This window comes from Convolutriloba macropyga, chromosome 3 (genome assembly GCF_964194025.1).
Source record: "Convolutriloba macropyga chromosome 3, txConMacr16.3, whole genome shotgun sequence".
NCBI lineage: Eukaryota > Metazoa > Xenacoelomorpha > Acoela > Convolutidae > Convolutriloba > Convolutriloba macropyga.
The window spans coordinates 49,520,271-49,543,047 of record NC_134470.1 but is presented as its reverse complement, the minus strand read 5'-3'; the positions used below and the strand labels follow the sequence as shown (position 1 = coordinate 49,543,047).

Genomic DNA, 22,777 nt, shown 5'->3' with positions numbered 1-22,777 from the left:
CCAGAGCAGGGCAAACCTGGCGATGTATTGGATTCCAAACCTGACCACATCCTCTACATTGACTCATTGCTGCTCGATTGACTGCTACTCTGCCTGACTGATTTCCGCGTGCACCCGCGCCGCAAAATCTATTGAAGGATTGTATAGCGTTTATTGTACTGCCGGTTGCGTTGTTATTGTTGTTTGATGAAATCCATTGCTGATTCTGCTGACTCATATCCATATTTACTGCTATACTGAGTGCTCAGAGATGCCATGGTCACAGAGATGCCATGGTCGTTCTCCGCATAAAACACCTGCTTCAGTTATAATTTGTCGTTTCAAGTCCTAGTGAAGTTTCAGTTGTTTTTTTTGTCGATCTCCTTCTGTTTCTTCCGTTGCATCTTCAATTGCCATTTCATACTTCGGTTCAGCTGGTAGTCGTACGGTTGTTGGTTTTGGTTGAAGAAGCGTATCTAGTGTGATGTATTCTCGTGCAAGAATAGCAAGTTTTACTTGAATGCGCTAATTTTCCAATCTTATAGGAGGATCCGAAGAAGGCCATTCCCAAAATGGTTCTATCGATAGCGGTGTCTTTCGAGATTCACGAGCTGACTGCGCCATGTCACACAGATTTCGTTGCTGTAAACAGAGTGATTTTAGCGGTGCCAAATTACAGAATTTATTGTTCAGAATTATTGGCTATTTCGCTGAGCGAATTCTCTATTAATTTCGTATGTTGAAAATCTGATTTTCTGAGTGCTAAATATTTGTGCACTTAGCGACGCGGATTTAGTTATACTTTACAACCTTGTATTTCGCTTTGCGAATAAAGGCTTATAATTGTTTTGACACCATTGAATGATTAGTGGAGCGAATATCAGGTTTAAAAGAGAGACAACTAAACTTGAATTAAGATTCGAGAAGAATGGTGAAACTAAAATTAACTGAATTTGATCAACAATTTGATCACAACTAAAGGTTTCCAAACGCGGCAACTCAAATCACAAGACTACATGAACAGACAATGATTTCAGTTAAAATATGTAAACAAATTGAATAAACGTGAAATATGAAGATTTGATCTCCAGACAGGAAATTGACAATAAAATTAGAACTAAATGTTAAACAAAATTAACTAAACTAAAATAACTAAAAATTAAACAGATTTGGTATTTCCAAATTGGTAGCTCCGTCCATACCAAGTCATACTATACCACACGTTCTCATTAAATATCGTGATGTTGCGGCAATTTCTTGGTAACATGCCTAATATATCAATCGAAAAACACTTTAATTCGAGGGGTTTCTTCTCTGACCATTGAGATTGCGCACAATTAAGCATTATTTCCCTGGCGAGTGACATATTAGTAATAGTGCAACCACTACCGGAACTTAGGAGCAAATGACAATCTGTATTTCCAATTGTTATTGTCATATTTTGCAGTGCAATAGACGGTGTGCTAATGGTTTCTACCGTTGCAACGTAATTATCCTCCAAAGAACCGTAGTCAGAGTTGAATTGTTCATTATAGTTTATATAATTTACGTTTTGATTTTCAGAATGTGTAATTTGTTCTGTAGTCTCAGCAGTTTCTACATTATTGATGAGATTATCTTGATGAGAGTTTCGTGTAGTATTTAATTTTTTCCGACATACCTTTGCGAAATGGTTGAGCAAACCACAACTATTGCATTTCTTACCCAGAGCAGGGCAAACCTGGCGATGTATTGGATTCCAAACCTGACCACATCCTCTACATTGACTCATTGCTGCTCGATTGACTGCTACTCTGCCTGACTGATTTCCGCGTGCACCCGCGCCGCAAAATCTATTGAAGGATTGTATAGCGTTTATTGTACTGCCGGTTGCGTTGTTATTGTTGTTTGATGAAATCCATTGCTGATTCTGCTGACTCATATCCATATTTACTGCTATACTGAGTGCTCAGAGATGCCATGGTCACAGAGATGCCATGGTCGTTCTCCGCATAAAACACCTGCTTCCGTTATAATTTGTCATTTCAAGTCCTAGTGAAGTTTCAGTTGTTTTTTTTGTCGATCTCCTTCTGTTTCTTCCGTTGCATCTTCAATTGCCATTTCATACTTCGGTTCAGCTGGTAGTCGTACGGTTGTTGGTTTTGGTTGAAGAAGCGTATCTAGTGTGATGTATTCTCGTGCAAGAATAGCAAGTTTTACTTGAATGCGCCAATTTTCCCATCTTATAGGAGGATCCGAAGAAGGCCATTCCCAAAATGGTTCTATCGATAGCGGTGTCTTTCGAGATTCACGAGCTGACTGCGCCATGTCACACAGATTTCGTTGCTGTAAACAGAGTGATTTTAGCGGTGCCAAATTACAGAATTTATTGTTCAGAATTATTGGCTATTTCGCTGAGCGAATTCTCTATTAATTTCGTATGTTGAAAATCTGATTTTCTGAGTGCTAAATATTTTTTGCACTTAGCGACGCGGATTTAGTTATACTTTACAACCTTGTATTTCGCTTTGCGAATAAAGGCTTATAATTGTTTTGACACCATTGAATGATTAGTGGAGCGAATATCAGGTTTAAAAGAGAGACAACTAAACTTGAATTAAGATTCGAGAAGAATGGTGAAACTAAAATTAACTGAATTTGATCAACAATTTGATCACAACTAAAGGTTTCCAAACGCGGCAACTCAAATCACAAGACTACATGAACAGACAATGATTTCAGTTAAAATATGTAAACAAATTGAATAAACGTGAAATATGAAGATTTGATCTCCAGACAGGAAATTGACAATAAAATTAGAACTAAATGTTAAACAAAATTAACTAAACTAAAATAACTAAAAATTAAACAGATTTGGTATTTCCAAATTGGTAGCTCCGTCCATACCAAGTCATACTATACCACACGTTCTCATTAAATATCGTGATGTTGCGGCAATTTCTTGGTAACATGCCTAATATATCAAATGGTTTTTATATGCTTGAATTCTTGCATGAACTCAAGGACCTTACATCTTTGAGCATATCATAACATTTTATTACCAGGAATCCCATCAACATAACTTCACAGGTTTCGATCGCATGGGTTTCGCATTATTCTACTTGAACACAAGTATATCGCTGATTTGCTTTTTAACTTTAATCTTCTCGGGATTTTTCAATTCAATATACTTAAGACAAATAAATAATAAAAATTCTTTCTAAGGAAATCACCCAAAGTATTCGAAATTTACAAAAGAAATTCAATCAAAATATCTAATAATTCACGACAATTTTATTTATTTTTGGAAAAGAGTATTAGATAATTAGTGAATTATGAGAAAAATATTGAGAAACGTTGGATTTTTGTGATTACGAATCTGAGGAGAAAAATAAAGGCTAACAGGCATTAAAAAATCGGTTTTCCATTTGCCCACATATTGAAGCAATTGTCAACATGCTCTATGCAAAGTATCATACAGAAAGAATTCTGTGAACTTTCATTCACCACTATGTCATCATTTTTTGAATAATGAACAGCGAATTTTCATTGAAGTACAAAGAGCTGGCAAATCGGTTTTATTTAACCTGAATTCGCTTTGAATAAATTGAATAATTTTCTTAACAATTCAAACTCGGTTTTTCTGTTACAGTCAATAGCTTTTAACTCAATACGGATTGGCGTCTTGAACGAACATTATCTTATCGATTGAATTGATTAAAAATTACCAAGAGGGCATAATTTTACGTGAAAAGCAGAAATAATTCGGCTCTCTTGTATAAATTTTATTGTTATTTGGATTCGTTTGAGCAGTAGACACATTGATACAATTTTTAAAGCCATTTTTTAACCACTCAGCTGAGAACCTCAAATAAATTGAGGTTCTCGGGTCAGTGGTTTAAAAAAATGCTTCGAAAAAAATTGTACCAAAAGAATCGCAAGTAATTTTTTAAGTTGCTTTTTTGTAGAGATCATTGCCAGATCTCAGACTTTTCTTTGAACATTTGTTCCGTGTTGTTCGTTGTGTTTTTTTCTTCTACTGCTGTTAAAGTATCACAGCATTTTTTTTTACTTTTTATTCATCTTTTGGTATTGAACCCTGGACAAACATTTTTAAGAATTACGGTTCTTCCCCCATTATATCTCATTTCTTCTTGCGTTTTCGTTAAAATTTTGGCAGTTGTATGTGCATCATAACAGCGTATGAATAGTTCTTTTGAAGAAAACTTTCTTATGTTGAGGTGATGTGCAGCTACGAAAGTTGAGAATCAAACCCGTCTCTGTTGGTTTTGGACACCAATTGCATGATACGTTTCCCTTCTCATGCACGTTTTCGCTTTTTTCCAAAAAATACTGGTTCTCAATCTTAATGAATTTTGACTTTCACGAAATCGAGCAACTTGTTTGGCTTGTCCTTAACTTAATATATAAAATCGCGTACGTATCTCTCGAATAATTTCCGTATGTCACTAAAAACTGTCTTGTTGGATCTGCAGACAACACATTCAAACGGCTTCCCCCATTTTTTCATATTGCTTTTTGTTTTGATATGGTATCAGTGCACACGCGTTTTTATTTCATCCATTTTGCTATACCAAACAGTTTTTTTTACAATTATGGTGGTTTTCCAATGGATATTTTAATTTTCAAACACTGTTTCTGTTTTTCCTTCGGTACTTAGTTCATCTTCAAAGAACTTCATCCACGAAAAATCATAATAATCAATTACCATTGCTTTTGAAGTAAAAGTTTTTGACGGCCATTTCAATCAAGATCCTAAGTGTTGATCTTACGATATCAGATAGGGTGCCACTAGAGGACAAACATTGTAAAACAATTTTAGTAACCTCCGAAACTGGAACAATGGTGGCAACAATTTGTTTACGTTGTGTCGCCATAAACAATTTGTTTACAATTTGGCTCCATAAAATGGTGACAAAAATTTGTTTACTTTGTGGTATGGACTTCTTGGTTATGAAGGAACCGGGTACAATGGAGTGTAAACGGTGTGAAAGAACCAGGCACAATTTCTTACAAGGGAGCTCGAATTTCGCAGTTCTAGAATTAAAGAAACACTTTTAGGTAGAAAAGTAAAATAAAATGAATTTATTTGAATTTCGCTCAAGTTACACGGCAAATGACATCTAGCAAAATAAGCAGCCTTCAGAAAAACATTAACCATCTTGTTGCTTCATTATAATTTGATATGGAATTTGTGTTGGTATCTTTAGGTGAGAATTTGGTCAAAAACATTTAGCTTCTATTATCTTTTTTATTCCCAATTATCATATTGTTGTCTAAATTCTCAAAAGATTAGCGAATATTTGTAAGCAATGGGTTGTGCCAAATTTTGCATGCATAAATCATAACTTCTCTGCAGAATTGCGATCTGCTAACCAAAAACCTCCCGGAGGACAAGCACGAAAGTGCAGGCGTGGATCCACCCTTTCTCCAAATTGACCAGAAAGAGGAGGGGACAGTTCACGTGAAGTGGGTGAACAAACCTCTCCAGAATCAGAAAAATGCAGTCAGTCGGAAGATGAGCACGTTTGAAGGGCCTCCTGAGAAACACAAGATTGTGAAACCAGAAGATATTGTGTTGAAGTTGACTGGATATGAGCTGTTTGTCACAGGGACTAATTTTGCACCTGAGTGTGGAGCTAAGATGAGGTGAGCTGATCAGTTCTTCAAATCTTTATGATTGTCTTGAAGCTCTTATGAAGTTCCCGTTAGTTTAAAAAGTGACACACAATCTCTGCCTTCTGAACAAACCTTTTTTGTCTCAGAGGTTTGGAGATTTAAAAGTGTTAGGGTTTGAGTTTTCTCTCTTGTTTATTGGTACATAGTATGCATCAGTATAGATAAATAGTCCTCTTCTGAATATAAGAGAACTCAAAAAATATATCAATTTGGGTTCGTTTTGCGGAGCTATATTGTCGACAATTGTTGTTTAACTTATGTATTCATCAAAAGATTCAACCAATGAACCAATGATGAAAGTGATCCGATTACATAAAAATTGATTGTTAACCCATTGAAATAACAGAGGGTAAAAGTGTGATTTGTTGCAGTGACTCCTACGTGGATGACAGCAACCAGCTGGAGATCTTTCAACACATGTGGGAATTTCCAGGGGATGAGAACTCAACTACACTCGATTGTCTAAGTGCAGGAGACAAGTACAAGTAAGTACATAAACAAAAAGAATATTATAAACATAGCATCTGACAAACGGAACATGAAATGGCGCTCGTAAGACGCTGGTAGAAATCTACGTAACGACTGATTAATAACACAATCTGGTGAAAATACTTCAAGGGCAAGGTGAAATTCTTAAACATAGGAGCCTAACGACTCCGAGAAAGTTTATAGACACTCCGTACAAAGACATCAGACTGGCGATTCAAAATTATATTTCTCCTAAACAGAGAGTTTTAACGTTAGAAAAGTCTAAATTTGTGTCATTAATACAAGTTGTAGTAGAGTCAGAACACAATTTCATAGCACGTCTCAGAGAGGAAGCACGCTATTGTGACTTCAAAAAAATTCAATCAGCGGCCAATCCCGAAGCCTAGATGGTGAAAATAAGGTTCATCTCAGGATTGAGGACCATGAAGCAAAGTTGAGACTGCTAGATGGTACTAAAGCAAAACAGCATGTTGATTACTGAAATACAAAAATGAGCACAAAGTCACAGTTAAGAAGTCAAGCTATGCTCTTCACAAGGTCTCATCAGGTAATTGGCCCTTTAATGTGAAGGACGAAGTTGGGTACATCTTCAAAAAGACCTTTCGAATACTGTGCGAAGGAAACTTACGGCTAATAAAAGCCACAGTATGTGCACTAGGTTCGGAGGTAAGCCCCATTCTAGTAGACCCTGCCCAGTGCTAAGTAAACAATGCAACAACTGTGAAAAAGAAGAATACGTCTCAAAAGTTTTTAGAAGAGAAGCCGAGAAAAATTCAGGTAAGCATGATAACAAAAAAACTATTGTGAAGACAAAAACAAGTCCTGAGAGCAAGCATCTCGAGGAGCTAAGCTTGGTAAACCACCCCAGTTAGATGGTAAGATAGGAAACGTGAAAGAATATTATGGTCATCAATCAACGCTTCACTCATAACGCATCTGTGGAAAGGAGGAAAAGAAGCACACAAACCCATAAATAACTAACAGTTGTGCTGTCTGACAAAGAATTTGGACTTCTTCGAAGAGACTTCCGACCCAATCACAGTGTAAACAGCATCACAACGGTACATTTGCCTGCTGTGAAGAGATTCAAAGCTCGGGTGAAGCTGATATCAGGATCAATGCCAATGTTTTTCAAGTCAGAAAAAGATCTCTAACTCCTAAGGAAAATGTCATGGAGAAGCTGGAACAGATGGTTAGACAGGGCATCGGTGAACAGGTACAGCTAGGAGGAGTCACCAATGGATCTCCAGTGTTGTGAAGAGTGGAGAACTGAGTTTTTGTGTAATTTTGGAAGTCTATATCAATGGCAAGTTTACGAATGAGGACTACCCATTACCTGACAAGATGACGATCTTCCAAAATTTAAAGCGCCTCATACTTGGGCAAAGTTATCTCTCAGAAACGTACTATTATATATAATTTGACAAATAGGGAAAAAACTTATGCACAGTCAACACATATCATGGACTGTTCAAGATGTGCTGACTTCCTCAGGGATTAAAAAACTCTTCTTTAATGTTCCAGAATTGCATAGAATAAACACACAAATGAGTCAAAGATTTTGCGATCCTTCAAGACGATGTGTTAGTCTACAGAGGAACCAGGAAGCAGTTCGACAAGAGAATACTTTTACACAAGAAAGGCTTCCATTTATAAATGTAACAAAACATTTGACTAGAGTGGAGTAAAAGTACTCCAACACAAAGCTAGAAGTACTGGCGGTTCTGAAGACACCATCTGCTACAATCACACGATGGGCAAGACATTTAATGGATTTCAAATTTGAACTTAAGTACACACAAGGACAGCAGATACTTCAAGCAGACACTTTGAGCAGAATGGATTTTGATGATGACGAATCCGACAACGATCGATTGTGATTTGAAATCAATAACATCTACTTCGCACAGAGTGATTTGTTGGCTCAAGCAGAAATCAAAACTGAACTTTACCAGACTGTACCAAGACGTATTGAAACGAATCAAAAGCGGCAACTGGATCCAATTTTTAGGAGCGGAAAAAGGTTTTGAACATCAAAAAATGCATTGGCGATACGCAATGGAATCATCTTCAGAGGTGCTGTTCTTTTTATTCAACCCAAACTACGACTCTTGGTTTTAGCAAAAGCCAATCACACACCTGGGAAGAATGCAACTGAGACATCATTCAAAATGATAGCATAGTGGCCTGGAATTACCCAGGACTTTCAACTTTTTGTTAATAAAGGTAGGAATTCTCAAATGAACAGGAGTTCTCTGGGAAAATCAATCTCAACGTGGCCAGAGACCAAAGTTTGGCAACGGCTCCTCATGGACTGTGGTTTTAATGACGACCGAGGTGACATCCTAGCAATTGTTGAGTCGTAAGTGTTGAGCGGATTCTGACATGATAGAAGCTTTCTCCGCGGGGAACAGAACATCAGTAAAGGTCAAATTTGTAAAACTCTGCAAGATTCGGAATACCCATGACCTTCGTATCTAATAATGGCCCTGAGTTTGTAAGTGGCAATCTGAAACAGTGCTGCTAATCACTGGGAATTAAGGAAATGGAATTATTCGTCTATCATTCAAGGGCTAATGGATTAGCTGAAAAGGATGACACATCGCAACACATCAAAGGCCAGGGCAAAACTCCAGTTCAACTTATTTTGCAACACAGTGACTACCAGTATTCAGAGATTTGGGCTTGTGCGAACTCATTTTATTCATCACAACGGTACTATAAATACGAGCTAATTTTTGTATCTTTTCAGAGTTAAATTTGCTATAAGTTTCAGGTTGAATTATTTTAAACCGTTTTATTGACCACGAAAAATCTAAAACATAAGATTACAGGGAATTGACTGTTTTCAAGAGTTTTTATTTTAGAAATCAATGCATAATGATGTCGGGCGACATGTTTTAAATCAAAGATTAGAAGCATACCTACCGTTAAAAACTGGAAACCAAAATTGCCAGCACCGCATTCAATTACTTCACCGAAAAATTCAAATTAAAAAGTAATATATAATCAATTTTTGAACAGAATTTTTTTGACTCTCTTGATGTGATACGTGGCTTTCCCTAATCCTTGTTACTGTTTTTTTTTGCATTGACATTCTGTTGACCATCAGCATGCAGTAGTTTAATAACCAGCTGTAAAAGTTTTTGCTCCATTGAGTGACACCTGGTTGATTTTGAGATTTAGTATTTCAAGCAATTACAAAACAAAAACCCACTGAACTTTAGATAGGATGTTACCAACAAGATCGTGTCTTTAAAAACTCCTGCAAAAATGTCAATGATGAATATAAACACGTGATTGTAATAATGACTTGATTCGGTAGCTAAGCCATGATTGAATAAAATTATTACTTATCAGTTTCTCCAACACACTACTGAGTTTCCATGACATAGCGACCGTCTTTATAGTCAAGCGGAAACTTCTTGTTGTAGTTTTGACACTGCTCGGGAACAAAATTATAAAGGCGAAAACTCATTTGAGTTTTTCAAAGCTGGAAAAAATTTGGGATCAATGACTGGCTGGTTTGCTTTTGAAAGAGCCTTTGAAGCAGCCAAAGGATTATTTGGGACGTTTGTTGGAGGCCACTTTGTTGGGTCATGTTTGAGGAAAAGAGACCCGTTAAACCGACTAGATTCAGGTTGGAACTGTTTTAGTTTTAGCCTTCCTGTTCCGTCGTCAGCTGGATTTAAGACTCCTGGAAAATAACGCTAGTCTGGTGGTGAAGATGCTTCAAGAATTTCGGCAACTCTGTTGGCTACGTACATTTTTTGTCTTTCTTTGGAGTTGTAAATCCATTGTAGTGTTGTTGCGCCGTCTGACCAAAATGTGGTTTTACCGATTGTTGCTTTATGAAACGGGCTACCCGAACTCCAAAGACAGCTGCTGCCAGTTCTAGTGTAGGTATGCTTTGCTGTCAAATTGGGGCAACTTTTGCTTTGCCCATGATAAAACTGATTAAATAAGTTAAATCATTTTACTTTGTTCTTAGATATGCTACGACACACATTTCTGTTAGAGAAGCGTTGAAAAAGATATGTAAATTGGATTCTTTAGTGCGTATTTTCTCCTTGAACAAGAATCGTGGTATTTGGATGCTAAAAACGTCTACGATTTTTGTCATAAGTGACTTCAGGGTTGCATCAATTTTGTTGGGTAAAGGGTTGTCCCATTGTTTTCCTAAACGCCAAATGTCCTGAATGATTGTTTTTAATCGCACGATGAAGGGCGCAATAAAACCAATTGGGTCATAAATAGATGAAACACTCTTCAAAATTTTTCTCTGTGTGGGGTTCTCTAGATCAATTTTTTAAAATGTTCTGCTGTTAATAAAAAAGAGTCTCTAGACACAGACCACTGTATTCCCGAAACTCTCTCGGTATCAGTTGTTGATATTTGTTTGTCTATTTTTCCATGTTTTAACATAGGCGGCAGCATTGGCAGCATTGGGAAATTGCTTCTTTGGCCGTATCTGTTGAATGATAAGGGTCATCCATGTAAAAGGAACGTAAAACCACCTTAGAGGCTGAAGGGTAATGCTGACAGTTGTCCTCTGCTGCTCGTCGTAGGGCGAAATGGCACCACGTTGGTGAGCACCTCGCTCCAGAAAAGTGCCTTTTTAATTGGAGGCAAACAGTGTTTGCGTCTTTTTTCCACAGAAATCTTAAAAATTACTCGTCCTGTGGTGGTAGGCGCTTAACTAGGGCGTCCAGTTTTTTGAAGGCCAAGGGGAAGTTATTTGGCAGGTCGGGTTTGTTTTTCCATAGAAGGCCAACATGGTATCGTCCTTCCTTGAACTCTACAGTAGAATCCTAAACATCTGATGCCCGTTTATCGCTATCTGATTTTGTGAGGTCCTTTTTGAACGGCAAGTTTTCAACTTTGTACCAGTTGAGCACTTCGTTGTATAGAATTTCGTCTATTTCGCAGCACTCTCTAGACTAACTTTTGACTATTTGAGAAGGCAGATCAGTTTTTCCAGACGCAGTCCATCCAAGTTTTGTCTGAATAGCTCTCGCTGTGTTTGTGGACCATAGTGGTTCTCCCTTGGCGTAATGAGGTCAAAATTTTTACATCCAATCAAAATAGACATTTGGTTGATGTCGACGTTGTGGTATGTTATGTGTTTCAAATGCTCATGTTGTTCGCAAACTTTTTGAATCCACTCTAAATTATATTGGGGGAACTCTATGTCGGGTGAAACTTGAACGTCTTCCGTATTGAAAGTTTGATTAGAGTTCATTCCTTTTATTGAAAGGTTGACGTTAGTGTATGTCACACTTTTTGTTCCATGAATAACTTTGTACGGTTCTGTGTGATTGGAGTTTTCACTAAGAACGATTTCAAGTGCCGAAGCAGTTTTCGCCAGCATTTTTGATACGACGCTTCCGTTGTCTAAGAACGCGTACGTTTTAATTGACTTACCATCCCTTGAGAGTTTTACGGGAAGTATCTGAAGAAGTGATGGACGTTCAGATGACGCAGAAGTATTGCAGTGTGTTGAGTTTGCTGATAGACTTGACTCATCATGTAAATGTGTATGATGACGTTTATTACAATTTCTACAGCTCTGCGTTGAAGGACATTCCTTTGATGAATGTCCTAATTTAAGGCAATTGAAACAGGCTTTCAGTTGGTAGATGGCGTCCTTACGCTTCTTAACGGACATGTTTTTGATTTTTTCGCACATATATTTTCTTTGGTTGCCGTCTTCGAATAGACATTTTGAACTTCTGCCATTTTGAAAAAAGTTTTGCTCTTCTCCTAACGGTGGCAGTTGATTTTTGGAACTCTTGAACTGTCTTTGAGTTTGATTTCGTTCTCTATTGAAAGTTGAAACTGGCTGCATGGCGGAACTCTTGTTTTGCAAGGATACGTATCTTGATGTACCTTCAAGTTGATTTTGAGCATATCTAGAGTGGGCATGCCCATAATGAGAGTAATTTTTGGATTGCAACTTGCTTATTCATTGTTGATTTCAGGTCATATTCGTGTTCCAGACGTGTAAACGTATTTACCAAGTCATTCATAAAGTTGCAAAAGTTGTCAAAACGTTTGGGTCGCTGGGCTGAGGGGCTTGGAAACGATGCAAGGTTCTCTAAATATGCATTGACGATGACGCTAGCCTTGCTATTCTTTTTCTTGAGGTCGCCTAAAGCTTGCTGAAACCATTGTCCGTTATATTCGTAGCCTTTTACTAAGTTCTTTGCTTGTCAACTGAGAACTGACTGTCAATGCGTCATCTTTTCTGTAGTGCTGAGTGGCCTCAAGACTATGGCAGACTCAAACAACTGTATCCAATCTGTCCAAATCAGTGGATGGCCAATAAAGGTGTCAAGTTTTAGTGTTGGGAGGCTTCTTGATTGGATTGGTGTTGTGAAAAATTGTTGCCTTTCAGTGTGGTCCTGACTATTTGCCAGAGTAAATGATGGTTGATGTTGATATGGAAAGGTATTTTGGTCAAATAAATTTCTGGTGCATATTGCGTGGAATGGCAGCTTTGAATTTTCTAGATTTTGAAGCGTTGTCGGTTGAATGGAACTAAGTGTGATACCTGTGGAAGCTGATAACGTTTCCTGAGTAATCTCTCTTTGTTCTGCCTCATTTCGTTGTTTTTGTTGTTGGATCCTTGTTGGCAGTCTTATTTTTGTATCTGCTGAATTGTTGACAAGATCACAACTGATTTTGAACTTTCTTCGGTTCATATTAAGTTTTTTGCGTGAGTCCCGCTTGATTGCCAACGTCTCGTCTAAAAACTGACAGTGTTGCAATTCGTCTAGGTTGAGTAGGAGAAACTCATTAGTCTTTTCTAATTCAGATAGTAACTGTTGAGTTTCCTTTTTTCCGTCTAAGAACCCGTCGCATTGCAGTTTCTCATTGGTTGTAATGTTTTTGATTCGGTCTTTTATGCTTGAAACGCAGTATTTGTGAAAGCTCCGCTGACTTTCAACGGTTTTGGCAGGCATGACAAACATTTACATATAGAAGTCAGTTAGTAAAGGTTTTTCTTTGATCGATGGAAACGGATGTTCTGCTCAATAAAATTTTTGAAGCTGTGTCAGTTTGCTATATCTCTTGCTGACTGTTTGTAAGTTGGATAATGTATGATATCCTTTTACTTTAGGAGATTTGTCTTGCTAACTGTCCAGCGGCACCTCACGGAACCTGGGCACAGTTAGAAGACAAATTTGTCTCTACCAGCTGACCGATGGCCCCTCACGGAACCTGGGGAGATTTAGTAGAGATATTCTGGAATTAAACAGTAATTTTTCAAGTAGTTGAAGTGGCACCTCACGGAGTCTTGTGAATACTTATGAGAATCAGAATTCGAAAAAACTTAGGCTGAAGTAAGAACTACCAAGTTGAGCAGATGCAAGTACATGAATTCCGTTTGTATTAGGAAATTTTGCTATGACCACTGTTGTTCTACGTTACGTTGTAACCCTTGAACAGAATTTTTTGTTTGATTAGGTAGTAAAAGTTTGAGCGACCAGATTCGTTGAGGTGAAGATGATCTTTAGGACTGAAATATTTGGCAACCGATATTTGCTGACTGATTCCTCTGTTTTTCCAGTTGACTTGGGGTTTGTGAGTACGAGTTCTGTGGGCCAATTTTTCAAGGATTTCGTTTATGGCTGCAGACTGCTGTGCGTTTTCGTTTGATTCTGGTATTCCTATTAGAAATAGTTATTTGGTTCTTTCGGATCAGCTGGTTCAATTAACTGATTTGCAATGTCAGTTGGCGTTTTGTCTGAGGGCCGTTATACAAGTGGTTTCTTCCAATATATAATTGATTGATAGGGGGAATTAAGTTATATACATCTTTTGATTTTTGCGCCGGGAAGAGATAGGATATTCAGGTTTCCGGATTAGAAATGCCTTCCCTGTGAATATGTGATCAAAATGAAATTCGTTTCTGCAGATTTGAAAAGATGATATCGCATTTCACATACAATCAATGGGCATCAAAAAATATGTGTGTTATGATCTGAGGAAAAATTGTGGGTGCTCAGGTGAAGTGGATCCGAGTGGTTGTTGCTCGGGATTCCATTTGGCCAGGAGACTGAAGTTCAGAAACTGATGCTGGCTGGTTGACGTAGCTGGACCTGGTTGGCCAAAAAAATGGCTGCGAAAATCTGCTGTTGGTTGCTGGCTGCTGGTGGGGGAATTCTGGTTGGCCAGGAAAAAAACTAGGCTGTGGAATACCCCTTGTCGTTGGTTGCTGCTGCGAGGAATCGTGGTTTTCCAGGAGAACTGTTGCAGAAAGCTGCTGCTGGTTGGTAGCTGATGGTGGGGAATTTTGTTTGGCCGGGAGAGAAAACTAGGTTGGGGTGCCGCTTGTCGTTGATTGCTGCTGCTGGGAACCCGGTTAGCCAAGAAAACTGCTCCAGAACGCAGCTGGTGGGGAATCTTGGTTGGCCAGGAAAAAAACTGGGCTGGGGAATGCCGCCTGTCGTTGGTTACCGCTAATGGGTTCCTGGATAGCCAGGAAAACTGCTGCAGAACGCTGCTGCTGGTTGGTAGCGGCTGGGGAGAATCCTGGTTGGCCAGGAAAAACTAGGCTGGGGAATGCCGCCTGTCGTTGGTTGCCGCTGCTGGGTTTCCTGGTTAGCCAGGAAAACTGCTGCAGAACGCTGCTGCTGGTTGGTAGCTGCTGGTGGGGAATCTGATTGGCCAGGAAAAACTAGGTTGGGGAATGCTGCTTGTTGTTGGTTGCCGCTGCTGGGATTCCTGGTTAGCCAGAAAAACTGCTTGAGAACGCTGCTGCTGGTTGGTAGCGGCTGGGGAGAATCCTGGTTGGCCAGGAAAAACTAGGCTGGGGAAAACCGCTTGTCGTTGATTGCTGCTACTGGCATTCCTGGTTAGCCTGGAAAACTGTTGCAGAACGCAGCTGGTCGGGAATCCTGGTTGGCCAGGAAAAAAACTGGGCTGGGGAATGCCGCCTGTTGTTGGTTGCCGCTGCTGGGTTTCCTGGTTAGCCAGAAAAACTGCTGCAGAACGCTGCTGCTGGTTGGTAGCTGCTGGTGGGGAATCCTGGTTGGCCAGGAAAAACTAGGCTGGGGAATGCTGCTTGTTGTTGGTTGCCGCTGCTGGGATTCCTGGTTAGCCAGAAAAACTGCTTCAGAACGCAGCTGGCGGGGAATCCTGGTTGGCCAGGAAAAAAACTGGGCTGGGGAATGCCTTCTGTCGTTGATTGCTGCTGCTGGGAATCCCGGTTAGCCAAGAAAACTGCTCCAGAACGCAGCTGGTGGGGAATCTTGGTTGGCCAGGAAAAAAACTGGGCTGGGGAATGCCGCCTGTCGTTGGTTACCGCTAATGGGTCCCTGGGTAGCCAGGAAAACTGCTGCAGAACGCTGCTGCTGGTTGGTAGCGGCTGGGGAGAATCCTGGTTGGCCAGGAAAAACTAGGCTGGAGAAAACCGCTTGTCGTTGATTGCTGCTACTGGTTTTCCTGGTTAGCCTGGAAAACTGCTGCAGAACGAAGCTGGTGTGGAATCCTGGTTGGCCAGGAAAAAAACTGGGTTGGAGGATGCCGTTCGTGGTTCGATGGTGCTTCTGCTGGTTAGTGGCTGCTGGTGGGGAATCCTGTAGTACAGAATGGCTGGGGGTCCACTGGGGTCTGCGTAGGGAAGCTCGTTGACCGATTTGGCTGGGAGTTCAACCGTCGACTGGGTGGGGAATCTCGTTGACCACAATGGCTGTGGGTCCACCGGGGTCTGGGTGGGGAAGCTCGTTGACCGATTTGGCTGGGGGTTCCACCGTCGCCTGGGTGGGGAATCTCGTTGACCACAATGGCTGGGGGTCCACCGGGGTCTGGACTGGGATGCTGTTTTTCAGAAAGGGTGGTTGGGGGTCAGCCCTTCCTTCAATACTCAGTTATTATACACTTTTAGAAATTTTAATAACTTCCAACCAAGGTGGGGTTTTGAACTTAGCTTCGAGTGGCAGTTGCAGTCGTAGGTTCATTTCTCATAACGTTGGTGTGCCATGTCATTGAAACTCAGTAGTGTGTTGGAGAAATTGATAACTATTAATTTTATTCAATCATGGCTTAGCTACCGAATCAAACCATTGTTACTACCTCGTGTGTTTATTTTCATCAATGACAATTTTGCAGGAGTTTTCAAAGACACGATCTTGTTGGTAACACGAAGTATAGTTTTTGTTATGATTGAAGTCATAATGGTACATGAGGATATAAACCACCACAGAAAACAAACCTCCACTTGACTTTTAACGAGCTGCGCATTAGCGCGTTTGGCCATGGCTCGTGAGACTTACTGATAGGAATAATAGCGGATAATCTGTCCAACTATAATACTAAGGGGGTCTCTCGAGGGTTCAAGCATTAATTGCTTTGTTTTTGCCGTAAATAATCAGTAAAGAGCTAAATGTTTCATTATACTCACTTCATCGTAACAGACAAACCAGTGAGCTGGGCCTGCTTTTGGCTTTTTAACAAACGCATGAGCACATCATGCGCGCAAATTTTCGATCACGCGTATGTTTGTCTGAAAGACTCCAATCAACGAAATCCAAACCAAAATATCAATAGATTACAATGTTTCATTTTCTCAGCTTCATATTTGTAATGGTTTCTCCAGGTTTCGGGTAGTTGCTGTGTATGAAGTGACAGCGAACGAGGAAGTATTTAATGAGCGAGTGAAGTCTGTCAACAAGTTCTTCATCACAATCGGGCGACCAGCTAAACCCGACATTCGAATCAGTGACTTAGATCCACTGCAGGTAAGCTACTCCTATTACTAAGCACTGTTTTCAGATATTACCACAATAGTTCTTAAAATTACACTTTTAAATTACACTCATATCACGCTTATTAAGAAGGAGAACTAACGGTGTAAAAAAACTTTTCAATTATGAACATCATTTACGGAAAAGCATGAATTTTGTCACTTGTCACTCGTATTCACGGATAAACATAACGCACGTCCATGATTTTTAGCATCCTGTTAGCCTAAAACCTTTGCTATAGTTTAATTAGTAAATACTTGAGACCCAATTCAGAGAGTTGATTTTTTTTGAGCAATGATATGGTTAGTTGCAACACTGCTAATTGTTTCTTCATCTACAGTTAGTGTTGCGACTGACTTTTCTGAAATTAATCACAGGTAGGCTTTCTTTCATTTCGATCTAATGGACATGTTAATAACTATCGCGGTTAATAACCGTGGGCAACAGTGATGGGTTGGACTATTGTGACGAGGAGCGTGGATCTTAATAGTGAAAAATAGTGACAAATTCGAGTAAATTTTTTTGAGCAAATAGACTTTTGCCTGGGCTCACTTTTTCTTTTCACAGGCCAAAGGCAGTGATCAGCAGAATCATCTTAGATCAAGGAAAAAATGCGAGAAGAAAATAGACTAGGGGAGAGCAATGAAGGCAGTAATTATCTTCGGTATATATAAACAGGGCGATAAATCCCAACATTTGCATAAGACCCGAGTCAGGGTGTCAACGCTAAAAAAAACGCAAAACTATGGAATATTGGCGGTGAATGCGTGAAATTTCTGTAAGATCGATGCTTGAGTCGTTCAAAAGAGAATAATACCGTTTCTAGGCATAGATCCTACAAAAGCTTGCGCTGAATTTAGCGTTGATCTCACAATTTCTCAGCGTAAACCTTACATAATTTGGCGTTGAATTTAGCGTCGATTTTACATATTGTTGCGTTCGATTTAGCGTTGATCTTAAATAATTTTGTGTTTCTTTCTAAGCGTAGAACTTACGTAATTTTATTTGAAGTTAGCGTTGCTCATGCATAATTTTGCCTTTCTAATCATATATCTTACATAATTTTGGCTTTCCTAAGCCTAGACCTTTAAAATAAAGGCTTAAATTCAAGCTTTTGTTTTACATATTATAGCGTTTACTTTAGGGTTCATCTTACATAAATTCAACGTTTTATTTTTACTCTAAGAAAAAATTAAGAAAAAAATTACCTGCCTCACAAAACTTTAGAATGTGTCTTTTGCTTAGGTGGCTGGCGGGGGTTAAGTAGGTAGCTTGGAGAGGGGGGGTAACCTAATCTTTTAGTTAGGGGGGGGGGTAGCCTAAATAATACGTTTTAAAATTTTTAAATAATTTTTCTTAGCATCAGACGTAATCGTTGAATTTATGTAAGATCAACGCATAGTTAAACGCAAAAATCTGTAGGATTAAAGCTTTACTTTAGGCATTCATATTAAGTAAGGTTTACCCCCGGAAACGTCAAATTTTTTGGAAGATCTCCGCTTAAGGTATCTTGGTGCAGTGGTAGAAGACGCGATCAGCATGCAGGAAAAGAGTGATTGGAGTCTCACAGATGCCAGATTAACGCGTAGAAATGCTAAATTTATGTAATATCTACGCTGAAAAAGGTAAAAATATGTAAGATCTACGCTAAGAAACGCAAAATTACGTATTATGATCGGTAACTAGCGTTGACAATTTAGAAAATTTACCGCTTTTTCCTTACATAGTTTTGCGTTGAAGGTGTTGAATTTAGAGGCGAAAATTCAACGCATTCGGCACAAAATTATGTAGGAAAATTGCGGTGAATTTCTTACTTATCAACGCTAGTTGACGCTTAACTTATTTTTTTTGCAAAGTTCCTCGGCCCGCGGATCATGTAATATTGATTTATCGTCAACATCATACTTTAAGATGGGTGCCACTCGATCTAATTTTATTGGTGCCTGATCACTAATCGAGAACCGGTAAGTTTTCAAATAATTTTCACATGTTAGGTTATATGCGAAAGAAGTGATAACTAGGGTCAGTTATTATTCAGGTGATGTTGACGTGGTCTTTGATTGAGACTCACCCAAAGGTATCAATCGGTGGCTACTTGGTGTCTCTTGACGATGGTGACCGCACTCTGGAAGTTGGACCAGATGTCCGATTCCCTGCCATCAGCGACCTCACTCCCAGTTAATGAATGCTCATTGTTAATGAACCAAGATAGTGAACCTCATTTATGCTCATTGGAGGAATCTAATAACGTGTAAATGGATGAATCAATGACCGCTGGATGTGTTTAAAGCTTTCGGACTATTAAGTTTCCGAAAAATAATTGGTATACACCATTTTAATTGGAATTTATTTACATTATCAAAGTTTGCGTTGACATATTTTTGTCATCCAATAAACAACAAAATCGCAAACAAAACTTTTCAAAATAGCCACGTCGATGTTTGAAAAATAATTAGTCAATCAATTTAGAGTAACGATTTGTAAAAAAAGGGTTTAAACAGTAACTAATTTTTAATTACTAAAAAATGATCTTTAAATAATGAAAAAAAACACTCGCACTTCACCCACAACAGCTTCCAAAAAACATTTTTGCTTAATAATGAGCGAGAGCGTGTATAAATTAGACTTAATAACTGGTGATCCTATTTTAAGATTCTCTTCATGAAGTGAGGGTGAAAGTGTTGTCCCATCATAGCAGTGGAGACAGTGACTTCTCTGACCCTATTTTCGTCAGGGTTCCAGAAAGACCTGCGAAACCAGTACTAGAGCTGCAGCCAATCGTAGATGTCGGAAAGATCACGTGAGAAATAATTAAAATTATTGTTTTTTAAAAAATCTCTCTTTTATGATCCAATATTTGAAAAATGATACCGCCAAGGTAATTGTTCGAACAGAACTCAGGTCTAGACTGAAATTGTCTCTGATCAAACCGTCCCAGACACGTGACCTCACCTCTGATCAGACCAACCCAGACTAAATTGGCATCTGATCAGACTATCGTGCGCCGAAAAAGCAGTGAGTGCTTGAAGTGCCCTCGAAAGCCTCCTCTGACCAGATTATCGTGCGCTCGAAAGTTATTCCTGGTCAGACAATTCAGCGCTCAATTACTCCTCTGATCAGACTAAAGTGCTCTCTACTAATATGCATGTATACTTGAGTGACAAGCTGATGACAAGAATATATTCACTCCATGCGTTGATTGGAACGGTTTAAGAGTTAGTGTAGGACAAATAGCGCGGACGGCCGATGTGGAATCAATTTTTTTACAAGTGGGAGATCCTGAACAATACAGATGCTGCTAAAAATTAATGAAGCAGTTCAAAGATAAAAATATGCAACATTTTAGGAGCAAAAACTTCATATCTTGGGCGAACCACGCTCTCAAGCGATGTTGTTTTTCTTAATGAAGAAAAATGTTCTGTCCTCGCAAAAAACAAAGCGCAGCAATTTCTACATGGACGATTAAATTAAGTCAGCAAAAACAACAAAAGAGGCAATCGGAGTATTCAGTGAGCTCCAAGATATTCTTGCAAAACAATAATTTGAGCTCAAGAAAAAAGGGAGCTGTAACAATGAAGTCAACGCAGCAAAACGGAAAGCCTTGAAACCATTGAACAATTCCATACATTTTAATGTCGAGCTCATTAGAGAAAGATCATCCGCACCTTGGCTCCAACGGAATATTACTGACAGTCGCCTTCAGTTTTGCAGAAGTACTAACGAAGAAATTTAGATTCTCCTAACAAAGAAGTCGAGTCTCCCATTAAAGGGTCTCAAGGAAGATCCTGTCGCTGTTATCTTCGGTTGTTGACGTTTGGTTTTTTTTCTCCAAACAGTTTTTACATGACACCATCTCTGGATCAAATCTGAACTAATAAGTGTCACCATTGAGGCAACGAACTTGAGCCTAGTCTATAGGCTGAATAACTAAAATGGAAACAACCACTCCTTTTTCTGACTACAACAAGCATTGATGAAATATTTGAAAAAAAAAATGAAATTCACTGCTTTGCAGATTCCTCTGAGGACACGTTGCGTGAAGTTGCTTATATAAAGGAAGTGGCTTTCCGTATAAAAGAAGACACCGTTGGTTAAGCGTTTGTTATTGGAATACCCACTGGCACTTAGAAGATATCTTTCAATACCACCAAAAGAATTACAAGCAGCAGTCTTGGCAGTGATTTTTAACGAACATATAATCAGGGAACGTGAAAAGAAGATCCCTAATTGTAGTTTCCTGTGACGTTCAACTAGGTTACTGCAGTGGATACACAGATCCTATTGTAAACAACCAGCGATTGGAGCCAATCGGGTGGCTGAGTTTTTGTTAACAACTGATGTTTCCCAGTGGAAACATTTGAGCAATATCAAAAAACCCACCGGATTTTAGGAAGTTTGAAATTTATGTTCTGTATCTTAAGAGAAACCGGCGCTTCATTGGACTGGCCTGGATGAACCAATCTGAAAAAAAGCCTGATCAAATTGCAAAATTTGCCTTCAGATCAGGAGAATACACCAGCATCAGTTTTGCTAAAGCAGTCCGAATAAAAGAAGCCATTTGCTCAGAGGGAACAACTTAAAGTTTTCAAGAGTTTAGTATGTACAAAAAAATATGGTATTTTCTGCATGTGTTGAACAAAGCGAAACCAAAATCACTTGGCATTGAAGATAAAGAAATTGCAGAGCAAGAAACATTGAATTACCGCAGCGGAAACAGTTTCCCGATTTTCTGAAATTTGTAAAAAATAAAACAAGTTCGCAAAATTTAGCAAGTTTTTACGTTTCCAACCATTCATGACTGAATAAGAAATTTTTGTTCTACTGGCAAGATAAGCAAAAATCAACTGGACTTAAATGCAAATGGGAAAACCGCGTTGTTGAATTATTATTGCCCAACAAGACTAAGAACAGTTTTCATAAGCGGACTGAACAAGCGAGAAACCTTGTTCAGCAAAAAATGTGGATTACCGGTTTAGCCATTGTCTGGCGTTCAATTAGGAACAATTGTGTCACTTATCGAAAATCCGGAGCACAGGCAATGGCTGGAGTGATGGCCCAGCTACCTATAGACAGACTTGTTGCGTCCACATTTTTACAATTGTTGAATTAGACCACTGTGACTCTTATAAGAAAAAGACTAGACGCAGAATTGGAAAGCGATGGTTCTGATCTTTCAATGGTCCAGCAATACGTGCCCAGCCCTGAATATTGAAATTGTACCAATATTGGGTATTGAAAATTTTCTGGACGCAAATATGCTGTTCATAGCCTGAAAAGGCAAAACGGTCATCGTAATGACTGAAAACGCACGAAGTCAACGCAGCAAAATGGAAAGCCTTGAAACCATTGAACAATTCCATACATTTTAATGTCGAGCTCATTAGAGAAAGATCATCCACACCTTGGCTCCAACGAAATATTACTGACAGTCGCCTTCAGTTTTGCAGAAGTACTAACGAAGAAATTTAGATTCTCCTAACAAAGAAGTCGAGTCTCCCATTAAAGGGTCTCAAGGAAGATCCTGTCGCTGTTATCTTCGGTTGTTGACGTTTGGTTTTTTTTCTCCAAACAGTTTTTACATGACACCATCTCTGGATCAAATCTGAACTAATAAGTGTCACCATTGAGGCAACGAACTTGAGCCTAGTCTATAGGCTGAATAACTAAAATGGAAACAACCACTCCTTTTTCTGACTACAACAAGCATTGATGAAATATTTGAAAAAAAAATGAAATTCACTGCTTTGCAGATTCCTCTGAGGACACGTTGCGTGAAGTTGCTTATATAAAGGAAGTGGCTTTCCGTATAAAAGAAGACACCGTTGGTTAAGCGTTTGTTATTGGAATACCCACTGGCACTTAGAAGATATCTTTCAATA

The 22,777-nt window shown here is 39.0% G+C and overlaps 2 protein-coding genes across 4 annotated transcripts in view; both read left to right on the top strand.

The window, feature by feature from the left end:
* LOC142336253 (uncharacterized) overlaps positions 1 to 22,777 on the top strand; it is a 372,851-nt gene that overhangs the window by 179,216 nt on the left and 170,858 nt on the right. The gene's annotated exons all lie outside the window — the stretch shown is intronic.
* Positions 1 to 22,777, top strand: part of LOC142335811 (uncharacterized) — a 43,703-nt gene that overhangs the window by 7,363 nt on the left and 13,563 nt on the right. The window contains exons 3-7 of the mRNA XM_075384140.1: positions 5,339 to 5,628; positions 6,030 to 6,143; positions 16,751 to 16,892; positions 18,937 to 19,075; positions 19,551 to 19,698. Coding sequence (XP_075240255.1) covers positions 5,339 to 5,628; positions 6,030 to 6,143; positions 16,751 to 16,892; positions 18,937 to 19,075; positions 19,551 to 19,698 — 833 coding nt within the window. The remainder of the gene's footprint in view (positions 1 to 5,338; positions 5,629 to 6,029; positions 6,144 to 16,750; positions 16,893 to 18,936; positions 19,076 to 19,550; positions 19,699 to 22,777) is intronic.